Source organism: Patagioenas fasciata, chromosome 8 (genome assembly GCF_037038585.1).
Source record: "Patagioenas fasciata isolate bPatFas1 chromosome 8, bPatFas1.hap1, whole genome shotgun sequence".
Taxonomy (NCBI): domain Eukaryota; kingdom Metazoa; phylum Chordata; class Aves; order Columbiformes; family Columbidae; genus Patagioenas; species Patagioenas fasciata.
In genome coordinates this window covers 30,054,285-30,075,648 of record NC_092527.1, presented here as the reverse complement: position 1 = coordinate 30,075,648, position 21,364 = coordinate 30,054,285, and the positions used below count along the sequence as shown (strand labels likewise).

The 21,364-nt window shown below is 43.7% G+C and overlaps 1 protein-coding gene across 3 annotated transcripts in view; it reads left to right on the top strand.

The window, feature by feature from the left end:
* Nucleotides 1-21,364, top strand: part of SH3PXD2A (SH3 and PX domains 2A) — a 266,897-nt gene that overhangs the window by 113,119 nt on the left and 132,414 nt on the right. For all 3 annotated transcript variants that reach the window (XM_065843086.2, XM_065843084.2, XM_065843083.2), the window contains exon 5: nucleotides 3,557-3,648. In XM_065843086.2, the coding sequence (XP_065699158.1) occupies nucleotides 3,557-3,648 (92 nt within the window). The remainder of the gene's footprint in view (nucleotides 1-3,556; nucleotides 3,649-21,364) is intronic.

Genomic DNA, 21,364 nt, shown 5'->3' with positions numbered 1-21,364 from the left:
ACTCTCCAAGACTGCCTGAAGCTTGTAATATAGAAAGACAGACATCGTTACAGGCTGAAATAACACATAAAAGCCTATCTCCTAAGGAGCGTGTGAGGTCTGAGCAGCACACATCCACCTCTGCACGCTGAGCAAGGAAACATGTTATTACTGATAGTACTCAGTGATCATGCAAGGCTGAATTCTGCTTGCTGGCACTTTTTATCTCTCACCTTTCCTGTGCAAATTCCTTGCTGTTTCCGAATGCTTGCTATTTGAAGCTGTGTGAATTTACCACTGGTTTGTACATCCCAGGAAGAATGTCACATTCCTGTCTTTTCCATTCTTTTACTATCTGTTTTCCTCTTTTTCTTTACCCTTCTTTCTTGACCCTGTGGTCTTTCCTCCAGGCTGTTGCAGCTCTGCCCTGGGACTTTCTTGCTGAAAGTACCAGAAACTTGCATTTTCCCCTTGCAGAGAGACAGTGGTTGTCCCTCATCTCCTGAATACGCTTTTTGTTTGCACGCTGGAACCACGTTGGACTTGGCTTGCTCCTGGGTGGATGTTGTGTGTTTGCTGGAAAGATGGTTGTTTCCCAAAAAAGCATTGCTGCTCCCTGCCACTGTCCAAAATCAATAGACCACCTCTGCTGGGTTTTAAACCCTTGTTTGCACTTTCTTACCCTTTCTTAGCATTTCTTACCCCTTCGTAAGGTTTTGTTCCATAATAAAAACCGGTGAAAACTGACTAGCTGCAGACTTCACCTGAGCTCCCTGAAAAACATGCAATGGCACGTTACTATGGGGTGGATTTCATTTCACTTCCATGCACTGGGCTGAAAATTGCAGTACTTTGGGAGGTGATTCAGAAGCAGGAGAGCCTGCCCTGCCCCAGGGCTGCCGTGTCCATAGGGTGGGAAGGTGGATGTCTGGGTGTGGAAATGGCAGTGGCTGATTTTATCCACTGCCTTCGAAAGCCTGGAGTCACAGGGGTGCTTTTCAATTACCTCCTTCGGCCCTGCAGGACCACAGTGCTCTGGGGGATTTCCAGATGGGGGATGGCTGATTCAGGCAGGTCAGATTCTCTAAAGCATCCTGTGAGTTAGAAACACAAATCTCCATGGCAGCTCGGTAGGATTTGTCTCCTCTGTCACTGAGAACACACTTTGTGCTCCAGCTCAGTATTGACACTTGTAGCCTGGCTTCTGGGAAGGGCGAACACCTGTGACCTGTAGGGAAGTGGTGACTCTTTGAGAAGGCATCTGATGTCCAGGACCTCTTGTGATAGGTATAACCCGGGTATTTGTGTTTCTCTAGTAATGATACGAATCATTTGCAGTGCTCGCTCTTGCCCCATTGACTGCGAAGATCAAGCCCTTTGAGATTTCAAAACATACTGTAGATATTAAGTATCTGAGCCTCATAACCCTTCTGCAGATTAGGTGTTACTGCTCACAATGTAAATGATTAACTGAAGATCTATCCCTGCGGAATTTGATGGAAAGAGGTTAAGTAACCTGCCTGAACCAAAAACGGCGTTAGTAATAAAGCCATCACTAAATCTCAGCCCCATCCCCTGCTGGTTAGACAGCATTGCTTCTCTGTGTAGTCTGTCTCCTGCTTGAGATGCACATGAATAAAACATGCTTTAATGTTGTCTATGTCCTTGTTAGCCTGTGTTGGTGAGGCATTTCTCGTTCAACACGCTGTGATTGTTACTATTCCTGGGCAGTTTCTGACTTCCCAGTGTTAGTCCTGATTTGCCAGCTGGATCCGTCATTTAAATGCAGTGGAAATAAGGGCAGAGAGCTCATACCATTTGCTAGCCTTTTAGGCAAGATTGAGTGGATTGCAGTGGGTACCAGGACATCCACCATTCAAATGAAAGCATTTGAGTTTTCTGCCTGTTATATTTCATTGTACGCTGGTGCAGCAATCAGCAGTGCTCTGGACACATGCCCCAGCACTTGGACCCTCCAGGCTGTTGCCCAACTTCTGCATCTGATGCTGCTTCCTTATTGTGAGGTGTCTTTTCTGCTCTGTAGTGCAGTTGCACATGACCAAAGGCCAGTGCCTCATTCTTCATAGGCCTGCTGACATCAAATTGATTTTTCTTGTGTTTTTATGACATCCCTCTACCAGAGAAAGGAGAGCTGTAATTCTGGAAGCACTTGGCTTTGAATTTCAAGCCACCTCAAAACAAGACCCCATCATCTAATACTGAAGACCTGCAGTGTCAGAGCAGGATTTTTTCATTTTTCGACTCTTTTACCCAAGCAGGAGTCAGTGGTCTCAGAAACAAATCTGGCCACTTCTAAAGCCCAGTTAAAAACAGCTGTGAGGGTAACCAAGTGCTCTGTCCTACCTTCATGCTTTGTCTGGGCCTGCTGGTATATCTGACCACGATCAATCAGATGTCTCACAGGTTAGTATAACCAGTTTGCCCTAATGCACCTTCATTCAGCTCTCGTGCAGTTTTGCACCTGTCTTTCAAGCTTGTTTGTCCTTCTTTCAATTAGCAGAAGAGCCAGACAATCTCATTTTGTCAAACAGGTTTACAGCACCTCTAAGAAGCTTGGTCTATATTTAACCTGTGGCCTATTTTCAGTGTAACTCAGCACAGGAGCAGGTGAACTCCAGCTTCTTTTCCTTTCCTGCTGGTCATTTCTGGAGGCAATCTCACAGTCGTGTCACTCAGAGCTGCTGTCCCATCTCTGTGGGCTGGGGACAGCTCTTTGGCCTTTTTCGCACCATCAAGCACTAGATTCTGAACAGTAAATTCATAGCACATTTCTGCTTTGCATGCTTGTCTCATTGGTTTGAAGTCTCGCGTTCTAGTATGCTTCAATGTAATGTGGTTGCTTCCCAAACTGTACTTGGCTACTGCTGAATGTGACAAGCACTGCGTTACCTGTGCCTTGCAGAGTGCACGGACATCGTTAGCCAGGATGCGCTGTGAAGCCTTCTTCATGCAGATATAGCCTCTCTGCCTGCCTTTTTTTTTTTTTTTTCAGACAATCAAACTTCCTCTTCTGTTAATTTAGGAGCAAATTGTTGTTTGGTTTGTTTTTGTTTTTAGCAAACTGCTTTTTCTGTTGACAGTGGTTAATGGAAAGCTTTATGGACCACATTAATCTGTTGTATTAGTGGGTGCTGAGCCTGTAGATTTTCACTGCTTAAATTTATGTGCATTGACATAAAGGCTGTAAGCCCTAACTGCATTGTTTGAGGTGCTGTGCAAACACAGTCCCAGCCACAGAGCACTTATCTACTCAGTGTTATGATTTTGCACATGTGAACCAAATTCTGCTCTTGTACACATCGCAAAAGAATTACTTTGGCTGATTCTAAGAACCACTGCTTGTCTCAATCTGTTGCACCCTGCTTGACGTTTGCAGTCAAGGCATGCTGTTTCCTTTTCTCTCAGGTAAGCAACCAGGAGTGATGCTTTCCTTTTCTATTCCCTTCCCCCTGTCAGGACTTGTTTTGTCTCCTTTTGCTTGGTAGTTTAGATGTTTGAGACCATATTTTGAGCTTGACTTTTTGAAGTCCTTCTCCCTCCCTGTTTTGTTTTGCAGGCACTGGTTCGGCTTCCTCCTCACATTTCACAGTGCGATGAAGTCTTCAGGTTCTTCGAGGCTCGCCCAGAAGACCTTAACCCTCCGAAAGAGTAAGTGCTGTGATGAATTTCCAGTGCCGCTCAGTTCAATTTGATTAGCTGGAAGGAAAAGGTCGTTTGGTTTTATTCCTACTGTAGGTGTGGAAACAGATTTTCTAGCTTTCAAGCACTACCTAGAAAATGCTCAGTGATTACGTACAACCAGGTTGGGTGTGTGGAGGACAGAGGAGTCAAGCAACTCTCAGACACAGTTTTCAGCCGTCCTCCGCCCACGTTTGCATTGTTTCTTACTGATGGTTCTAGTGAGGGAACCTCCCCTGGCTTGTGAGTTTACCTGATAATTATCAGGTGATTTAGCTCCCCAAAGTATTGGCTCAGCTGCAGGGGGAAATCCTGCCAGTAAGCACTTGGCTCGTAATTACCCGCTGCTTCTTTAAATGTACTCCTGCCCAGAGATACTTAGTTATCTGAAGGGAGCAAGATTGTGGTCCAGATCCAAATCTGTCTCTGGAGAGTCTATTCTTTCTAAGCAGGAAGCCAAGAAAAGGCCGGGAAAAGCTTTCCCATTGAACATGCAACAGAATCGTAGCCTTTACCTTGGAGCAGATGAGCTGATTCATGCTGATGCAGTCAGGGTTCAGATGACTGATTTATCCAGGGAAAGCATTGGCAGGCGGGTATTTACACGCAACTGTGCTGCCTCGCCTGAAGTTTCCTTTTCTCCTTCATACTGAACAGGATATATTTTGTTGTGCTTCACAATAAGATTTTGACTTGGTCTCATTGTGTATTGTGCTGCTTTGTTGCACAATTTGAAACTTGATTGCAGGCTGTGTTACCGTAATTTGCTTTCCCCGGTGTTCGCACAGAGTAAGGGGAAATGGATGTAAAGCTTTTGGGTTTTGGGCACTTAAGCGCACACAAACCTGTAGTTAGTGGAAAGATTTGTATTGGCCTGAGCTGTCTGTTCCCATGCTGGTGTAAAGGAGAGGACCTTTCCAGTTTGATTTCCCAGACTTTGTCTTTTGCACATACATGGTTTTATACAAGGGGATGTATTAGCATTTGTACTAAAGGAAACACTTCTAGTGTAGCTGAGAGTGAAGCAAAGAACTGCTTTTTTAATTTTTTCTAGCCAGCGTCGTTTTAGAAAAATGTCTGAGGTGAATACAAACGTTTGCATGTTGATTGTTAAACACATGTTGCAAACTTAGAAACTTGCAGCAGGATATGCCTATACTCTGAGACCTGCTGACCATCACAGTTTCCATTTAGGGCCTGTAAGAAGGTTTGCAAAGATTGCTTGATCCCACAACACCTCTCTGATGCAAGGAAACATTCTCATGTGCCTGGCAGAAACAGACACCCAGAAAAGGAATGATGTTCCCAGGGTTATGGGGGAGTTCACCTCGAAGAATTCAAATAGAACTTGGCAGTCTGCTTTAGACGCTGTTTAACCATCCTGTCGTCTTTCTGTACTGATGCAGACCCTACAACATTAGTTCTGGGTAAAACAGAGTCAGGATTAGACCTCCACAAGGCAGGGAATGGGGACTAAGGCCCAACTCTGGGCTGACATTGTGGCTTTCATTCTCTTTTCCCTCCTACAAGTTGTTGAGGGCCTTTTGCTGAGCTCCTTGTTCGACACCCTTGCAACAATTTTCGAGTTATCCATTCGCTCCCCGTGTAGAAAAACAAAAAAGATGAAATTTTCTCAGCCCAAGCCTTGCATCTTATTCCAACCTAGTAATAAGTGTGATTTATTTCCCTGGAAAATGTAGAGCAATAACCTGATTAAATCTCACTTCACTAATATCTGCAAGACATTAATCTAGCTGGGTTTAAACAAATCCTACCTCGTCTTCTGTAAGCAAACAGATCTTAGGGAAGGTGTCTAAGGTTTCTGCTGGGAGCGCTTCACAAAAGATGCATTGTTGAAACTGAAGATTAGTCTCTACAAAAAGATGATGTAAAAGCCAACAGAAACATCTTAGTGTTTTTCTTCTGTGAACTGAGGGGGAAGGGAGGAGATCTGGGGCTCGCTGGACCGCTGTGTAGGGTCTAGGGGAAGGACACCTCCAAAGCAATTCTCAGCCTCACTGCAGGAAGGAGCATGGTCAGCCAGAGAAATCCCCTATTTATTCCCTCATTTTGCAGCTGTGCCAAGCCTCTCCAGAAACAATGAGCCAGTGGTGCCCAAGCCCTGTGAATTCAGTCTTCCCTGGACCTCATGGTCCATCATTCATCTCACTGGGGGTAGGGTGGGTAGCCCGGGGGCAGCATCTAGACTACCCTAATTATTTTAATCTATTTCTTCAGCTGCTGCTTTTAACCCTCAATGCAGAGGTGGTTCATATATTTGTATATCAGCATAGATGTGGCATTCAGCAGTCTAGTTTAAAGGAGAACAAACATTGTCAAGCAAGGGACTCAGCCACCAAGGGATGGCAGAACGGAGTTGCTTGTGTCACCTTCATGTGTTCTCTCTGTGCACAACGAGATGGTCTTCAGTTTCATGATCACCTGCTTTGTTTTTTCTATAGCAGTTCAGCCTCATAAGACAAAGCCTGACCTAGAGTTTAATTAACTAATTTTCAGGAATGTAGCCTTAATCCCATGGGCATTTGAGTTGTTGAGCCCAGAGAGTCCATTGAGTTATTGCATGTGTGCAGAGCAGTGACTGAGCATGTGCTCCCAGCCAGAAAAAACATGGAAGCTTAAACTTCAAGGGAGGAGGCACAAAAAAAGTCTGGTTTACCTTGCAGCTGGGATGTGTGGAGAAGTATTCATGCCCTTAATTGCTGAGCCATGACTTGTGATGATGCACATGCAGTAATTTATGTTATACTGCAGTAATTCAGCTGCGAAGCTGTGCCCTTCGCTTTTGTTCCTATTGTCCTGAAAGAAACCAGCGTTTTCCCATAGGCACTTTTACAAATGTGTTCCTGGCTTCTTCCTTATAACTCTTGTACCTCTGATTTCCTCTACCCTTGCCTCCTCCCTGCTTCTGTGCACTGTTGTCTCCGGGTTATGCCGTGTTTGGCTCACGGGCTGCTCCCTACAGGGTCATTTCCTACTGCCGCTGTGCTCCGATGGCCCACAGTGCTGAGCAGCACACAGTCCAGCTATAATAAAAGCTGGGATTTCCCAACACTGTTAAAATCGGGCCAATTTGTTCAGTTGGATTTGCAGTTTAGATTTTCTGTTTCCTGTTTTGGTGATGGTCCAGGCTTTCGAATTCTGTGACAATAGGCAGAAGGTATTCCTTGCAGCCCCATTAAATGTCGTTTGGGTCCAGCGGCTCACAGGCAGATAGCTGGAGAGATGTCTCAAGAAATCATAGTGTTTGAAATTGCTGACAGCGTCCTTTGAGTCTGCTCCTGCTGGTGGAGCTAGGTCCAGGTCAGATAGCTCCCAACAGCACATTTCCTCCATTTCCACCATAGGAGGACACTAAATTCCTACATGAGATAGTGTGGGAGCTCTCTCAGACTGTTTTGCATGGTGGAAGCACGGCGTTAGCGAGGGAGCTGCCAGGCGCTGGGACAGCTGATGTGCAAGGCTGGGTTTGGAGCTCCAGGGCTGCTGTTCCCAGGGCAGCGGGTTCTGCTGCTCTGGCTCTGCTGATGAGCTACAGAGAAAGCAAGATTCAAACCATCAGCTCTGGTACAGGAGGAGCAGTTCTCAACTGCCTAGGTTGATAATGTATGGAAGCTTAGTGTTTGAGCAAATGCATATAGGCAAATGGCTGGGCTGTGTCTTTTACCATGGCCATGTCAGGAGCAGGTCCTGCATTGCTATGGGAAAAGAGACTGTAAGGTAAGAAGGAAGTGCATTTTTATTTATCCATTATTCTAAGTTAAAGCACCATTCATTTACTGGATACTTCTGTTAATAATTATAATTACTGATAACTAAGCCAGAGGTGGATTAATTTCAGACTTCTACTGGGGATTTAAATTCAAGGCTGAGGTCAGGCCAGGGCTTATAGTCAACAAACAAAATCTCAGAAACCATTTTTTTAATGATTCTTTTTTACTCGAAATACCAGAAATACCTGAAGAGTAGGATTAATCAATTAGGCATTGCATATGGTCCACTGCTTTTAGGGCTTTTTTGCAGTTAGGTTCAAAATATCGCTGCCAGACCACTCATGTGAGAGTTTGTTTTTTCTTTCTGGGTCTGGATCCAGTCTAAAAAGCAGACCAAGAGCCAAGGATTCAGTTCTCCAGTACTCTCCTTGCAGAAATGCCTTCAGGCTTTTAAGAGATTTGTGTTTAAACCACTACTAATAATATTAACAACTGAATTTAGAGCAGTGTTCAGTATCTGAGAATCTTTTTCCTCTAAGATTCATAAAGCAACTTTTAAGCAATATGCAAATCCAGGAAAACTAGGCAACTTGTTAATTAGATGACATGATATTTTGAGGGTTGTTGCAGAAAGTTTCTTAATGCTGAAGGTGCTTCTACTGAAGAACAGAAATGCTTTATTGTGCTCTGCAGCCATGAGCTGCACTGATCGTATCTCGGTCACATAAATACTGGTGTGACACTTGGATACTCAGATGTCAGGCAGCCACTGTAAAATGGAAGCTGGATTCTCTCTTTATTCTTCACATATTACAGATTTCTGATAAAGGAACTGGAAAGAAGTTGCCAGGGTAATGTAGTGACCATGCTAAGGAAGATTGCTTCAGTTTATGAGTTTACCAGTGCTAAAGCACAGTTCCTGAATACGTTTTTTTCTATTCATGACTGTGTTTACATGCAAGTATTTCCGTTTGCCAAATGTCCTCTGATCTGCCTTGTAATAACAGTTCAATTACTTATCGGTAAGGAGGAAAATTTTTCATCTGTAAAGTATATGTGTTCATTCTGATTTGTTTGACATTATGCAAATATTTTATATTTCATCCCTTATATTTCTCTTAAGTTTCATCCCTTTAGAACTGTATTTCCCAGCACATTTGATAGTTGAGTCCCTGGGCAGAGAGGAAAGCTGTCATTCTCTTTTCGTGGTTGCTCTTTCTTACAGATCTTACAGTACAGATAATTTTCATATTGTTTAGGAAATGGTCAGCACCACTTCATGACAGTGGTGTCACAGTCCGCATTGGCAGTGGTATTGTGACTGCTGAATGCACGCGTTTTATTAGGGAAATTAATTTCACCTGGGAGGTGCAGAATGGAAATCAATTTCCCTAAGAAATGCAAGATCAGAAAGAAGATGGAAGTTTCATTTTTATGTGATTTATTAGTTGGGAATTAAATTGTACAACACAAAGCAGGAAAAGCTCTGAATAAAGATGGTGGCAGCATAAGGCAGTTAAGAGTCACTGTTCTGAAGGGAAGAAGAAGTCAATGTTTTCAAAGAATGACTCGATCATCCTCACTGGGAGGTAGCTAAGGATACAATAACCTGTTGGGGCTGAGTTTGCCAAGAGCCTTTCTTGGCTACTCCTAACTAGTCATCCAGCTCTCATTGATGTCAGTGGGAATTAGGTACTGCAGCTCTTTGAGCATCTGAGTGAAGCAGAGCACCTGTGTTTAGTTTTTCAAACATGCCTGTTTTGGGGCTGTATTTACTAGAAATATTTGGCTTCAGCACCTAAATTTGTCATAAACATTGCTTTTTGGCTTCTAAATCACAGAAGTGTTTTACAGTATCCTGCTCATATTGTGTCATAAATCTCTGACTGAGAGGTCAGGCAGCTTTGTGCCCCAGGAACAGAGTGGGGAAGTGTGGCCGATTCCCCGTTGTGCCCCCTCTGCCCCGGGGAGCGGGAGCTCCATCTCTGGGACCCGGCTGTTGTCAGATGGGGCTCTAGATACCACAACACTGTGCGCTGCCTTTCATCAGTGCATATTATAATGATCTTTGGGAAGGTCTCGCTTGGAGATTGTTATCTTAAATAACCTAAGCCAATGCAGCAATGGAAGCGTCTCTAGGCAAGGGGAGAAAAAAAAAAAAAGAAATAATGGATGCATTACTCATCCTCTTCTTTAGTTTGATGTGGGGGTTTCCCTTTTGTTTGCAACATATAAATGATTTGAGCTGGAGTGTTCAATGGAGGATATTGAAATTTGTTGCAGCATCAGTGGTATCAGCAAATAACTCAGCCTTCCTGGGAGAAGATTTGAATCTTCTTGGTACACATCCAGAAAATCATAAAAAAAATTATATGTAGATAAATATCAGACTATAAACATGGAGTAAAACAGAAAGCACATTACATTAAATAGGTTCAGCAACCACAAAAAAAGATGTAGAAGAATGGCAGTTGGAACAGCATACATTCATGCTGTTACCGTACAGCAAGAGCTTTTATTCCTTGTCTTGAATATCACATTTGGGTTTGCTTGTGCTTTGTAGGTCTGACTGGGAAAGGACACAGGGCTGAGAGGAGCAAAGATAGTTTAATGTATTGACACTTGGCACTGGCAGCCAAATGTACAGAAATAGCTTTTGCCTGGATTTGTTATGAGCGTGCTGCAGGGTTTAAAAGTGGCATGCTGTCACGGGCACAGGATGGATTAAGAATAACCAGACTTATCTCAAATCCATCAGAATGTGACCGAGATCAGAGCCCTGCCGACAGGCAGCTGCTTCAGCAGTGGCACCGGGCACTGCCTTGCTGGAGCCAAATACAATGGTAGTGTCAGTGCCTTCAAAAGTTTACTGTTTGTGAGACATTTCTTTCTTTCTCTGTAGAAGAGTTGGGACTGAAGAGGTGTTTTGAAATGCAGAGATATTGCTCTTAAAAAAAACTAAATGCCAGGCATGTTGGCTCGAGGGCCGTTTTTCCTGTCCAGTAATTTTTGTTCATATCCTAAAGGAACAATCACTGCTGATAGTTTGCCAATGCCTATTTTGTAGATTAGAAAGTAATATAATAGTTTGCTTAATGTTATCTTGACCTATAAAACTCCTTCCTTCTGGAGAAGTTTAGTGGTTAATGCAGGGGACTGGGAAATCTGCTCCTTACTGTTTCATTGATTTATTTTTTGATGCTGGAAAGGTCTCTCACGTCTCACGGCTGTATCTGCAGTACAATTGCAGATATACGGTTTCAGAGGTTTGCTAAGAGAATTTGATTGTGGTAAAGAAACCTTTTTCCTTCCATAATATAATTGTAGAAATAACCAGTTAGAAAAATAATTTGTTTTTAAAAAAATCAGTCAATGTTGGAGGAAACATTACTCCCCAAATCTGTCAGGAAAACCTGTTCTGCTGGTGCTTCTGTAGGCAAAACCAGTTAGGGAGCCAAAAGAACAAATTTATTCATCTGTCAATGGGGAAAACTTGGGCTAATGAGACAGGATTGGAGCAGAACCAAAATAACTGGATTCAGAGGTTATCAAGCTTGTGGTGAAGTATTCGGGGCACCCGTTATCCTTGAGCCCTCACTTCTAGAGCTGTTTTACTCAGTGCCACAGGATTTTCTGACAGTTATAGAATCGTAAAATGGTTTGGGTTGGAAGGGACCTACAAAGCTCATCCAGTCCAACCCCCCTGTAATGATCAGGGACATCTTCACGCAGATCAGGTTGCTCAGAGCCCCGTCCAGCCTGGGCTGGGATGTTTCCAGGAATGGGGCAACCACCACCTCTCTGGGCAACCTATTCCAGTGTTTCACCACCCTCATTGTAAAACATTTCTTCCTCACATCTAGCCTGAATCTCTCCTCTTTTAGTTTAATACTATTACCTCTTGTCCTATTGTAACATGCTGTACTAAAAAGTCTGTTCCCATCAGTTTAAAGACTGGTGATGCTTGGTTTGATGTCCCAGAATAGGGGCAGCCCATAGGGTTGAGTCACCCATGCTGATAAACACAGTCTTTACATCCATGCCGAATAGAAGGGTCTGTGCCTGCCATGCTTTGTGGATAAGCCTGCAACTGAGGAAGAGGGATGGGGACTTCCTCTTCTTATCTGCGTTTCTTGTTCTGGTGAGACCCTGCTAACAGGTTAATTGGGTGCACTGAGGTGTCTGTCACTGCTGACTCATGACCTGCCAGGCAGGAGGAGATGGGGTGGAGTTTTCACTAACATGACAGAGTTTAATATAGCCTGTCTTGTCCTCTGTGTGTCACGTCTCTGAAAAACAAGAATAGGCAGCTTATGTTACAAATATAATTATATCATGGAGAAGAATCCAGCTTGTCATTGCTATGTCTATATTTAATATGGGCACACTATTGTTTAATGAGGATCTTTTTCCACTCTGAAGAAGAGGGCACTATGGGCAGACGTGCTCAATGGGATGTTTGCTGCCAGGATGATAAATTATCCTTCAGTAGTGCCTGGGGTCAGATGGAACTTTTCAGTGCTGTGTGCTTCCTATTGTTGATCACTACATAATTTTGACACTGTTTATCTGGAGAGTTCCTGTATTTTTAATGCTGTTGAGGATCAGTAGGCTTGTTGGTCATAAAGAGAGTGTTTTTCTCATGAACATGTGTCTAATGCAACCCCATATGTGATTTTTAACTGGTTGGGGACAATGTAAGACATCTGATTACATTTGATAGGGTTTTATCAGGTGTACTATACGTTACAAGGGAAAGCAGTGTTTAAAATGTGCTATAATGCTGTTGACTACAGGCCAGATAAGTTTACATTTGGCATTTGTTTAAGGTGGAGGATTTTGTCTAAACACCAGGAAGTGGAGGTGATGTTCCTCGGTAAGCAGGACTTGGAGAGTCTCTGGTACTGCCTTTGGCATCCAGCAGTTGCCACTGAAGAGAGAGGAGGAAGCGTTACCAAATACTGCAGAACAAGAGGTAGAGCAAGTTAGGTCTCTCTGGGGAGTCACCACGTCCTGCTTTGAGCTAGGAGGAGAGCTGGTCTTCCTTTCTGGCTTGGCTCTATCATAACAGCATGTTAGACACTTATTGTTTGGTGCAGCTGCTTCCACCTGTTCACCCCATGCCACCGATGGATTTGCACTGGCAGTTCATTTCATTACATACACAGGGATTGGTGTTCTGTGTCCACTGTGTTTTGCATTCAGGTTCCAATGCTGTTGTTTAAAATCTTGCTCATAGCAAGCCCAGAAAGAAAAAACCATTTCTGGCAGTAGGGAACCACCCCTGGCGCACTGCACACATCCAAGATGATCTGTTTTGCTTTGTCCTTCAATCTCTTCAGGTACCTTCTTTAGGACTTAGGATGCACAAAAACCACCAGACCTCAAGTGGCTCTGGCTGTAGGAGACACAATGATCTACTGGTAGATTCATTTCCACCTTTTCCATCTTCTTGGCTGGTCTGCATCTGACTGTCTTTCACGCATGCTGTTCCCAGAAACACAAGCAAAGGATCAAATAACAACATGTTTTGACTCCAAACTCTGGAGTGACTTATCGTGTTATCAAAGCTTTTGATTTAATTGAAATTTCACAGATAACCCTAGACCTGCTTTTAAGTGCAGACTCAACTGCCAGTGGGAATTCAATTAAACCCCTCACCCCCTGCTTTTAATGCTTGCATTTTGTTTGGGAGGTTTATGGAAGGGATTTGCTACTGCTTATCTCTAGCTAGACCTCTGTGTCTGGGTTCAAAGATACCCTTTGTCTTTGGGCCGCTTTCTTTTTCCAGTTATGCCAGGGTTTGATTGGAATGGCCCTGCTGACAGTAATGGACTATTGGAGATTTACGCTGATGTAAGGATTGCAGAATTTGTTGTGTTAAAAGTAGAATTCTTTCCTTGTTTCCATTCACAACTCTTAAAACAATTGGCCTAAGCTCAGGAAAGATGTTCTTTTAAACAGACTTCGGATATATTCTGAATAGAGGATTGACTGTGGCTTTGCAATACTTTAGGCTAATCTAATAAATGCTGGTTATTTGCTGGATTCTTGCAAGCTGTATTTGCTTCCCAGCTCCAAGGAGTTTTAATAGCCACTCCAGTAATGCTGACTGCAGTGCACTGTGGTGAACCTCAGAACATTGTATATGTCTGATTACATTTGCTTTCAATTACAGTCTTGTGGGTTTGAAAAATCAGAGCAGTTCAGGCTCATTTGGGAACCACCGCAAAAAAATCACTAGTAACCTGAGATACCTAGTGCTTGAAAATATAAAAGAAGAAGAAAATTTTAAATGTTGGGGGCCAGAACATCTCTATTTTACTTTATGAGAAGAGACCTGTTGCAACAACTGTGGCGTAAGGACAGCAGGGGCACCATATCTAACAGATAAACCTTTTCCTTTCCCATCCAAGTGTGTTGGGAATGAAGTGTGAATGACTCGTAGCAGAGATAACATTCATCAGAGACTTGAAGCTGTCCTGGTTCACTAGTGAATTAGCAGTATGTTTTCATCTTTGCAGTTCCCCATTGGATAGGTTGCTAGTATCAGTCCATTTTCTATTGACAGAACCTCACCAACATTGTCCTCTCTTGCTAGGGGAGCTGTAGAGTTCTTGGGGTTGTTAAGATTAAATTTTCTTATTTCCATAGAAGTGCAGTATTTTATGGAGTTGTTGATTATCCTCTGAATCTGACTAAAAGAGGAGCTTTATTTTCATGAAAACATTTTACCAAAAATTAACCTCTTGGTTCCTGTGGAAAAATGGCCCCAAAACCCAGAGTTTGGATAGTTTTCATCAACCCTACTGAGCAGCAGGATGGCGTCAGAGTGAACAGACATGTACAGAGACATGTGGCAGATGTCTTTGCAGGTGGTCCCTTCTGCAGTGGGGTTCAGGTCTCTGGATGGTGGGACTTGGGTGGTGGTTGGGACTTGATCTGCCATTTGTGTTTCTGTGGTGTGTCTGGTCCTGCCTGCTGAAAATACCTTGCTCTTGTGGCGGGATGCTTTGGGAGAGCATCACTCATGGGGCTGATGCCTTTCTGCCCTGCCAGTATCTGGTGAGCAAAGAAAGGGCTCATGAACACATTAAAGAGCAAGCCCTGGTGCAACACTTGTTTGGGGCATTATGAATATTTGCTAAATAAAAGAAGAGTGGGGAGGGTTTCACAGTGAAAAAGCCTAACCGCAGCACTGCCACACCAGGGATGGTGCAGTGAATTTTCACCCCAGGTGAGGAGAATGATTTCAGCTATTCTGAACTTGGGACCAGAAGGTGAGGTGTAAGCTTGTCATCAACCACCTGAAAATACAGGCAACTGCAAGCAAGATATGCAGACTGACTAACTGGGGTGGCTTTTACTCTGTAGTGGGGACCAGTACATGTTGTTGATATTTTGCATTTCGTTCTGTGAGCTGGGACATTCTAACAATACAGCTCCCAAATTTGAGGAAGCATGTAGGTAACAAACATGAGTGCTTTCCTTTCTTTGGTCCCAATAATAAGGTTCTTCAGCTTGCACAGAACCTCTGCAGTCGCTGTAGCCAGTAACCAGAGTGGTGAGACTTCTTGCTGGCTCTGGATTAGTTCCTTCACCTCTACAGATACCTTCATAGTGAAACTAAGGGCTAAGGGCAAATAGAGAAAGCCTCTGGAGTCATTCACATCCCTACAAACAGCTTTAAACTCTTCCAGCAAGAGGTCAGTAGAAAAGTATCTTATTGTTTTCCAAGTCGTCTCAATGCACAAAGCAGGGCTCTGTTGGACAGGCACGAACAATGTTATTAATGTTCATGATGCATCAGTGTCATCCCCTGGGGGGAACAGGAACCCCCGGCAGCTGAATCCCACAGGCCATACCAGCTAATGAGATGCTCTTCTTGCCAGGCCTGACAAATAAGCTTCTGTTAATCTTCATTGTTATCATTTTCATGCTCATCTGTGAGTTTGGGAGGGGGCTATTTTACAGATGCTTGGCTGAGGGATGGCAGGGTGCCCCACGCGTGTCAGTGAGCAGGCTCCGAAGGTGAACTGGGACTTTAGGAAGAGGCAGAAGTTCAGCAGATGAGGAGGAAGCCTTGAATCCCTTCAGTAAAGTATTATGTTGGAGCGTGTGGCTGCAAGAAGCAGGAGTTCTGCAGAGGACAGAGATAAAAGGAGGCTTTCAGGCAGGAGAGAGGATTCCTGCCTTTTCCAGATGTAGCATTTGCATTTGGAGAAGAACTGCCAAAATCCAGACTGATGAAGGATGCTTTGTGATGCTTCCAGCCTATGAAAAGCACAGTACTTGGAAAGTCAGGGCCTTTTTGATTATTAGGCAAGGGTTGAAATAGGCATCGTAAGAGGAGTCCCTTTCCCCCTCTTATGGAAGGCCGGTTTCCAGTGCATTATATTGTTACTGCCTTTTTTTCTTCCTTTTTTGTCTGCTTTCTCTTAAGGATTTTGTAAAAAAAATACACTCTTACCTTAATCATTCAACATCCTCATAAATCAGAAAATTTTGGCCGTGCGTATTTATGACAAGTGATTTATATTTAATTTTTTGGTTGACAGACATATAAACTACTGAGTCCCGGTTTACTGCCCAATAAGTCCTGATCCCTGGCATGATAAATGATGTTTTTGAGAGAAAATTGAATTAATATCAACCAACAGAGAATTTTTGGCTTTAACAAACAAATGTTGCTTTCTATTATGATTTTGTCTATCCTAATATGTGCTCAGAAAATCTCCAATCATATGCCTATTTCTGATATGTTCAGTTAGTATATACTCACATGTCAGGGAACTGTAAAAGTAGAAGATGTGACTATCAGTTTAAGAGAACATTGACCCGAAATAGAATATTTAACAGCTTGAGTCTCTATTGGTGCTTTGCAAGTTTCCTGAAGAAGTTTTGCCAATTGTGTTTGCTTCTTCTTTTAAAGCTTTATTTTGGAAACATCAAAGCAAATTCCAGATTTTGAAGGAAGTAGGACACAGCCCTACAGAGACACGTGTCAAAAACATTTCACCTCCAGAGTAATGCAGCTAGATAACATTGAACTTGCTGTCAGCCTCATCCCAAGAGTGCTCCTCCTCCTCCAAACATTTATCCACATGGCTGGTTTTCTACACAGTGAATTGAATTCAACGGGAGCACACATGCACCTGAAGTTATTCGTGTGTATATTCATGTGTATGTTTGTTTGATGGGAATGAAAAATTCTGGAGAGGGCTGGGATATAAAGGAGGTTCATTCATCAGTAACCCCCTCTGCAAATCCTGTTAACTCTTCTCTCTTGCCTGGAGGTGGTATGTATGGAGTACATGCACACAGGCGTTGAGGCCAACAAAACCAGCAAAGAGGCTCAACTGGCCTGAACATTTAGCTGAATTCTCTTTTTATGAATTTATTTTTACTAATATTTTGTAAAGAAAACCCAAAAGGGCTTGAAAGCAATTGGGTGTGTATTTCACGTCTGTCTTTGAGGTGACCTTTTAATTATGTAGCTGTAAAATCAAGGGAGCACCAATATAGTCTCCATAAGGGAATGCAGCTGCTCTGAGACAAACAGTAAGCACAAGGCTATGCAGCAAACCTTTCTGTGGCTGTACTTGCTGTAAAATCCCATCAGATACTATTTTCAATGTGGTTTATTTGCTTCAGTTAGTGCTTGCTCTGCAGTCAGAGGAAATTCAGCCGTCAGACAGGGTTAGGCAGGTCTTACTCCAGTGCAAAGGGCTAGGTCACTGCAAACTGCCTAGTGCGTGTTGTAGGCAATTGACTTATTGTCTCTAATTTTATGTACTTACACAAATCTTTTACTGGATGCTTTTAAATTGTGCTTTGTTCTTATCTCTTGCTTTCTTTTTGTAATTTTACCATCCCTGACTGCATCAGCTTCTCTATCTCGTATTGATGTATGTTTTCTCATGTTGTTTTTAGCTGTTTCCTGGTTTTTTGTTATCCTTAGATCCCTTGGATATTGTTTTCTTCCATCTCAGTATGTTCTGCCCTGCTTCCCCCAGCGTTGCTACTCTCATTTCTATTTGTCCCCCTGGTACTCTGTATGTTGGGTTTATTTGCTCTCTGATGTATTTCTCCCATCGCTTTCTCTTTTTCCTGTATCTTTTCATCCTCAGTCCCACACAAGAGATAGCAGGGGGGTGATAGGAGGTGCTGAGGATGAGTGTCCCCTCACTGCTGTGCAGAAGTTGCCCAAGTGCTGGATTTGCCGCTGGCAGAGACTGTAGCCAGGAAAAACGAGTCTGGGGCTGTAACCAAATGTGGGAACAATCTCTGTGCCATGCATGTGTCTCACTTGGGCAAGGGTCTACCCTTGCTTGTGTTAGTGGCCCAGTTAACTAACCCTCAGCAATGTGGGGAAACCTGCTCTTTTGCCCCACTAAAGGCAGATGCTTTCAGGGGAAGTGTTGGAAACCTAATTTGGCGGCAATAAAATCATCAAGGTCTTGTGCTGGTTTGTAACCTGCAATTTTTGTACAAGTTGTCTCTGGTCTGCCAAACAGAAATTCATCATCTCTGGCCTGAAGTTACGGGGTAATTAATCTTCTGTGGTGGATAAGGCAGGCTGGGTTTTCAGTCTGCAGGCATGGAGAACTGCAAGCTCACTCGCAGCACTGCTGAACCTTTTCTCTCTCCCCTACTTCTTCATTTTCCCATGACCTTAGGGAAAAAAAAAATCCACACTTCATAGGTCTTTTTTTTTTCTAAATCACACTTTATGGAACATAGTTTTAATACTGTACGGTGCATGTTTAATGATGTCCATATGGGTTTGTGGGTACAGGAATTAAATACATAACGGTTCACGATGACATAACACGGAAGTGCAACTCCCGCAGTGCTGGTGTGTAGGTTGTAAAGGGTTATTAATAAAAATGAAGGTTTTAAATAGAAAACAAGCTTAGCAGCACCGTTTTGGCCTCAGGCCCATCTCTGAGTGATGGGGGAAAAAAAAAAAAGAGGCTGGAATATATGGTCTTTCCTCAATGCATGAAAATAAATACATTCTACCACCATCCCTTGCTAAATGTTTCAGAGAGAAAGCTGCAGGCCTGATGCATGGCACCTCTCTTCAATCGGAGCCTGAGCTCAGGGAGGTCCGAAGGGGATATTTCAGCAGGGTGCAGAGCACATCAAACAAATACTAAGGGGGAGATTGATGCCTTAGATTATTAAAATGGGGTAAGGCCACAATGTTTTGATTGGCAAAACCTTTCAACAGTTGGACATTAGTGTTTCAGAAGAGCAAACCGCTCTGTTTGTGGGTGAGCCAGGAAAATAATAACTCATGCAGTTTGGGGGAATGACCTCAAGGAAATCCCATCCTGTCTTGTAACCAGAGTTGCTGCATCAGTAAGCCAAGGAAATTACATAATGCGCCTATTAATATTATAGACAAACAAAAGCAAGTTTGCTCCTCTGTGTTCAGCCTTGTTCCATCCACATTTACCCCAAACCTCTTGTTTTAAGTCTTCAGAATGAATGAGGCAGCAGTGGATGATGTGCTGAGCGTCTTCTTCTGAAGATGCTGTGTCTGAGACACCTCTCACTGATTTCCCACCGGTTGTTAGTGACTGTAACTATATGGGCAGCACCAGCAGAAATTTAATGTGGTCCTTGTCTTGGCTGGTTCTTTACCCAATGTTTATCCTGGAATTTGAGATGGTCCTGGAGCAAAACACATAGATATAAATGCACCCAAACTAAATCTAGAGTCTGTGGCTTGGGATTTTCCATGTTGCAGATGTGTCTAAATTACCTCCAGATTGTAGCCCAGGACAAGGTTAATCCTTCGTAGCAGTTGCATGAGGGTTAGGACGTGCCAGAACCAGAAGTGACCATGCCCTGGTTTCCATGTTGTGAAATTCCAGTGCTCCCAGCTGCGTCCCTCTGCTCGTCCTGCATTCTATGCTCTGTCTGCTCATGTCCTTCAGCTCCAGCACTCACCTCAGCCCATCCTGGCACCTCTGGATCCTGGCACATGGCTTTCCCCAGCACACAGCCATGGAGGATGCAGTGGGAATGCAGGAGGAATAAGACTTTCCTCCTTTTCTTGTACCATCTGGGATTCTCACTCTGCTAGTTCCTAGGTGCCAGCAGCTGTTATTTGTTGCAAGACACAGATGTTTTAAGTTCAGTGGCTTCTGTCCAACCACCAGATACTTCAGCAGACGACAACTCGGCCCATTGTTTGGAATTGTAATTCGTGCTGAATACGTGGCATCATGTTTTTTCCCACCTGACCATATCCAGGACAGTGAACAGAAATGTGGGAACAAAATACTCTCCATGTACTCCCGGTCCTATGTGGCTGTGTTCACCCTTCAACCTCCTGGCTTGAAACCAAGATCCTCCTCTAAAAACTAGTTAGAAAAACTGCTCCCTGTTTGTGTTCTACCAGGGAGATGTCCGGGCTCTGTCGCACAGGGCATGCTTCCACCCCCTGCTCCCTTACTCTGGGTCATCTCAGGCACACCCAAAGCTTTTGGAAAATTATAGTCTGTCTATTTAATTTCTTCGTGCTGATGAATGTCAGTTGTTTGTCTTGTGAAATTGGTCTTTTCAGAAATAGGTATGATGTCCCTTTAAATAGCACCAACCACATGGGAATGGGATTATTTTTGTCCCCAGCTGCCTATAATCTATCTTTTTTTCTTTTTTTAGTGAAACCAAAATCTTCCCAGGGATTGTTCCTAAGAATAATACTGAAAAGAAAGCATCATGTGAATCATACAGTAGTAGTAATGGCAGTAGTACAACATTGCCCTTCTCTAGAGCTACCTCAACATAGACCTCGAGGTAGAGCCCAAACATGAACCCAGTCTCTCAACCTGACTGTGAAATACAGCTTTTATTTTAGAACTAGAAAGCAAAAGTACGAAAGTGATTTTGAAAGGTCACCAAAGCTGGAGAAGGAGCCAGAAGGTCTGAATTTTGGTTTCATGTTGTGACTACCAGCATACTTTCCATTATTTGCCTTTGCCGAACACTGCTAGGACACGCACAGTTTGACTTGCTGATACACCACTCTCTGGATCTGCAGGAGTGGGTCAACTTCCAGATTGGCTTTGGGAAAATGCTGAATTTGAGGGAAATAGGGCAAAGAGACATAAAAGTAGTTTGCCCTAGGTTACAGTGGGTCTAGGATTCGAGATGCCCTTCAATTCTCTGCCTCAACCACTGCTCCCCCAGTCCTCCAGAAGTGCACACACTCATCTCTTGCTCATGTGAGAGGGGATCTTTAGCTCAAGATCAACCTTACCCTGTTGTCTTCCTACCCCAAACTGTGGTGAATTACCTCAGCTAAAATCACTCTCCTGAGATGAACAGCAGATACCTGCGCAGAAGAGACACTAAGGCCAATCTGTGTTTCTTCGTACACCAGGACAGCATGGAGAGGAGGGTGGGCTGTAGCTGTAGTGTGGATGAAGCAGCCACTTTTATTCACAGACTCTGCCCCACAGCAGTCCTGGAAAGGATCAGTGTGACCGTGGAGGAAGGGATGAGGGCTGATGGTTTCTCGGGTCTTCCTCTTCTTCCTCAGCCAAATCTCTGTAGGCACTGGGAGCACAGTCTGCTGTAGAAGAATGAATTGCTCAGGAGCTTATGCTCTGTTTCAGCTCCTGGAATATCAGTCCACTAGGGCCTGCAGGCTCGGCTCCGTGTGACACTTGGCCAGATTATTGCATCTGCAAGTCCTTGTCTGGAGTCAGCCCTGTGTGTCTCTTGATGTCCTGTGCTCTGCCCTCTGGCTGTCTCCTCTACCATTTGTCCTCCATGTCCCTTACGGTGGCATTTGCTGGTGGTGGCTTGTGTTGGAGATGTCCGCAGCCCCCCAGGGCTGTTTGTGCAGGGAGGTTTGGCTGGGGCCACACGAGCAGTCAGGCAGTGTAGTTTGGAGCTTGAGCAGAGGTTTCCTAGTCCAAGTTACCTTCCCAAGC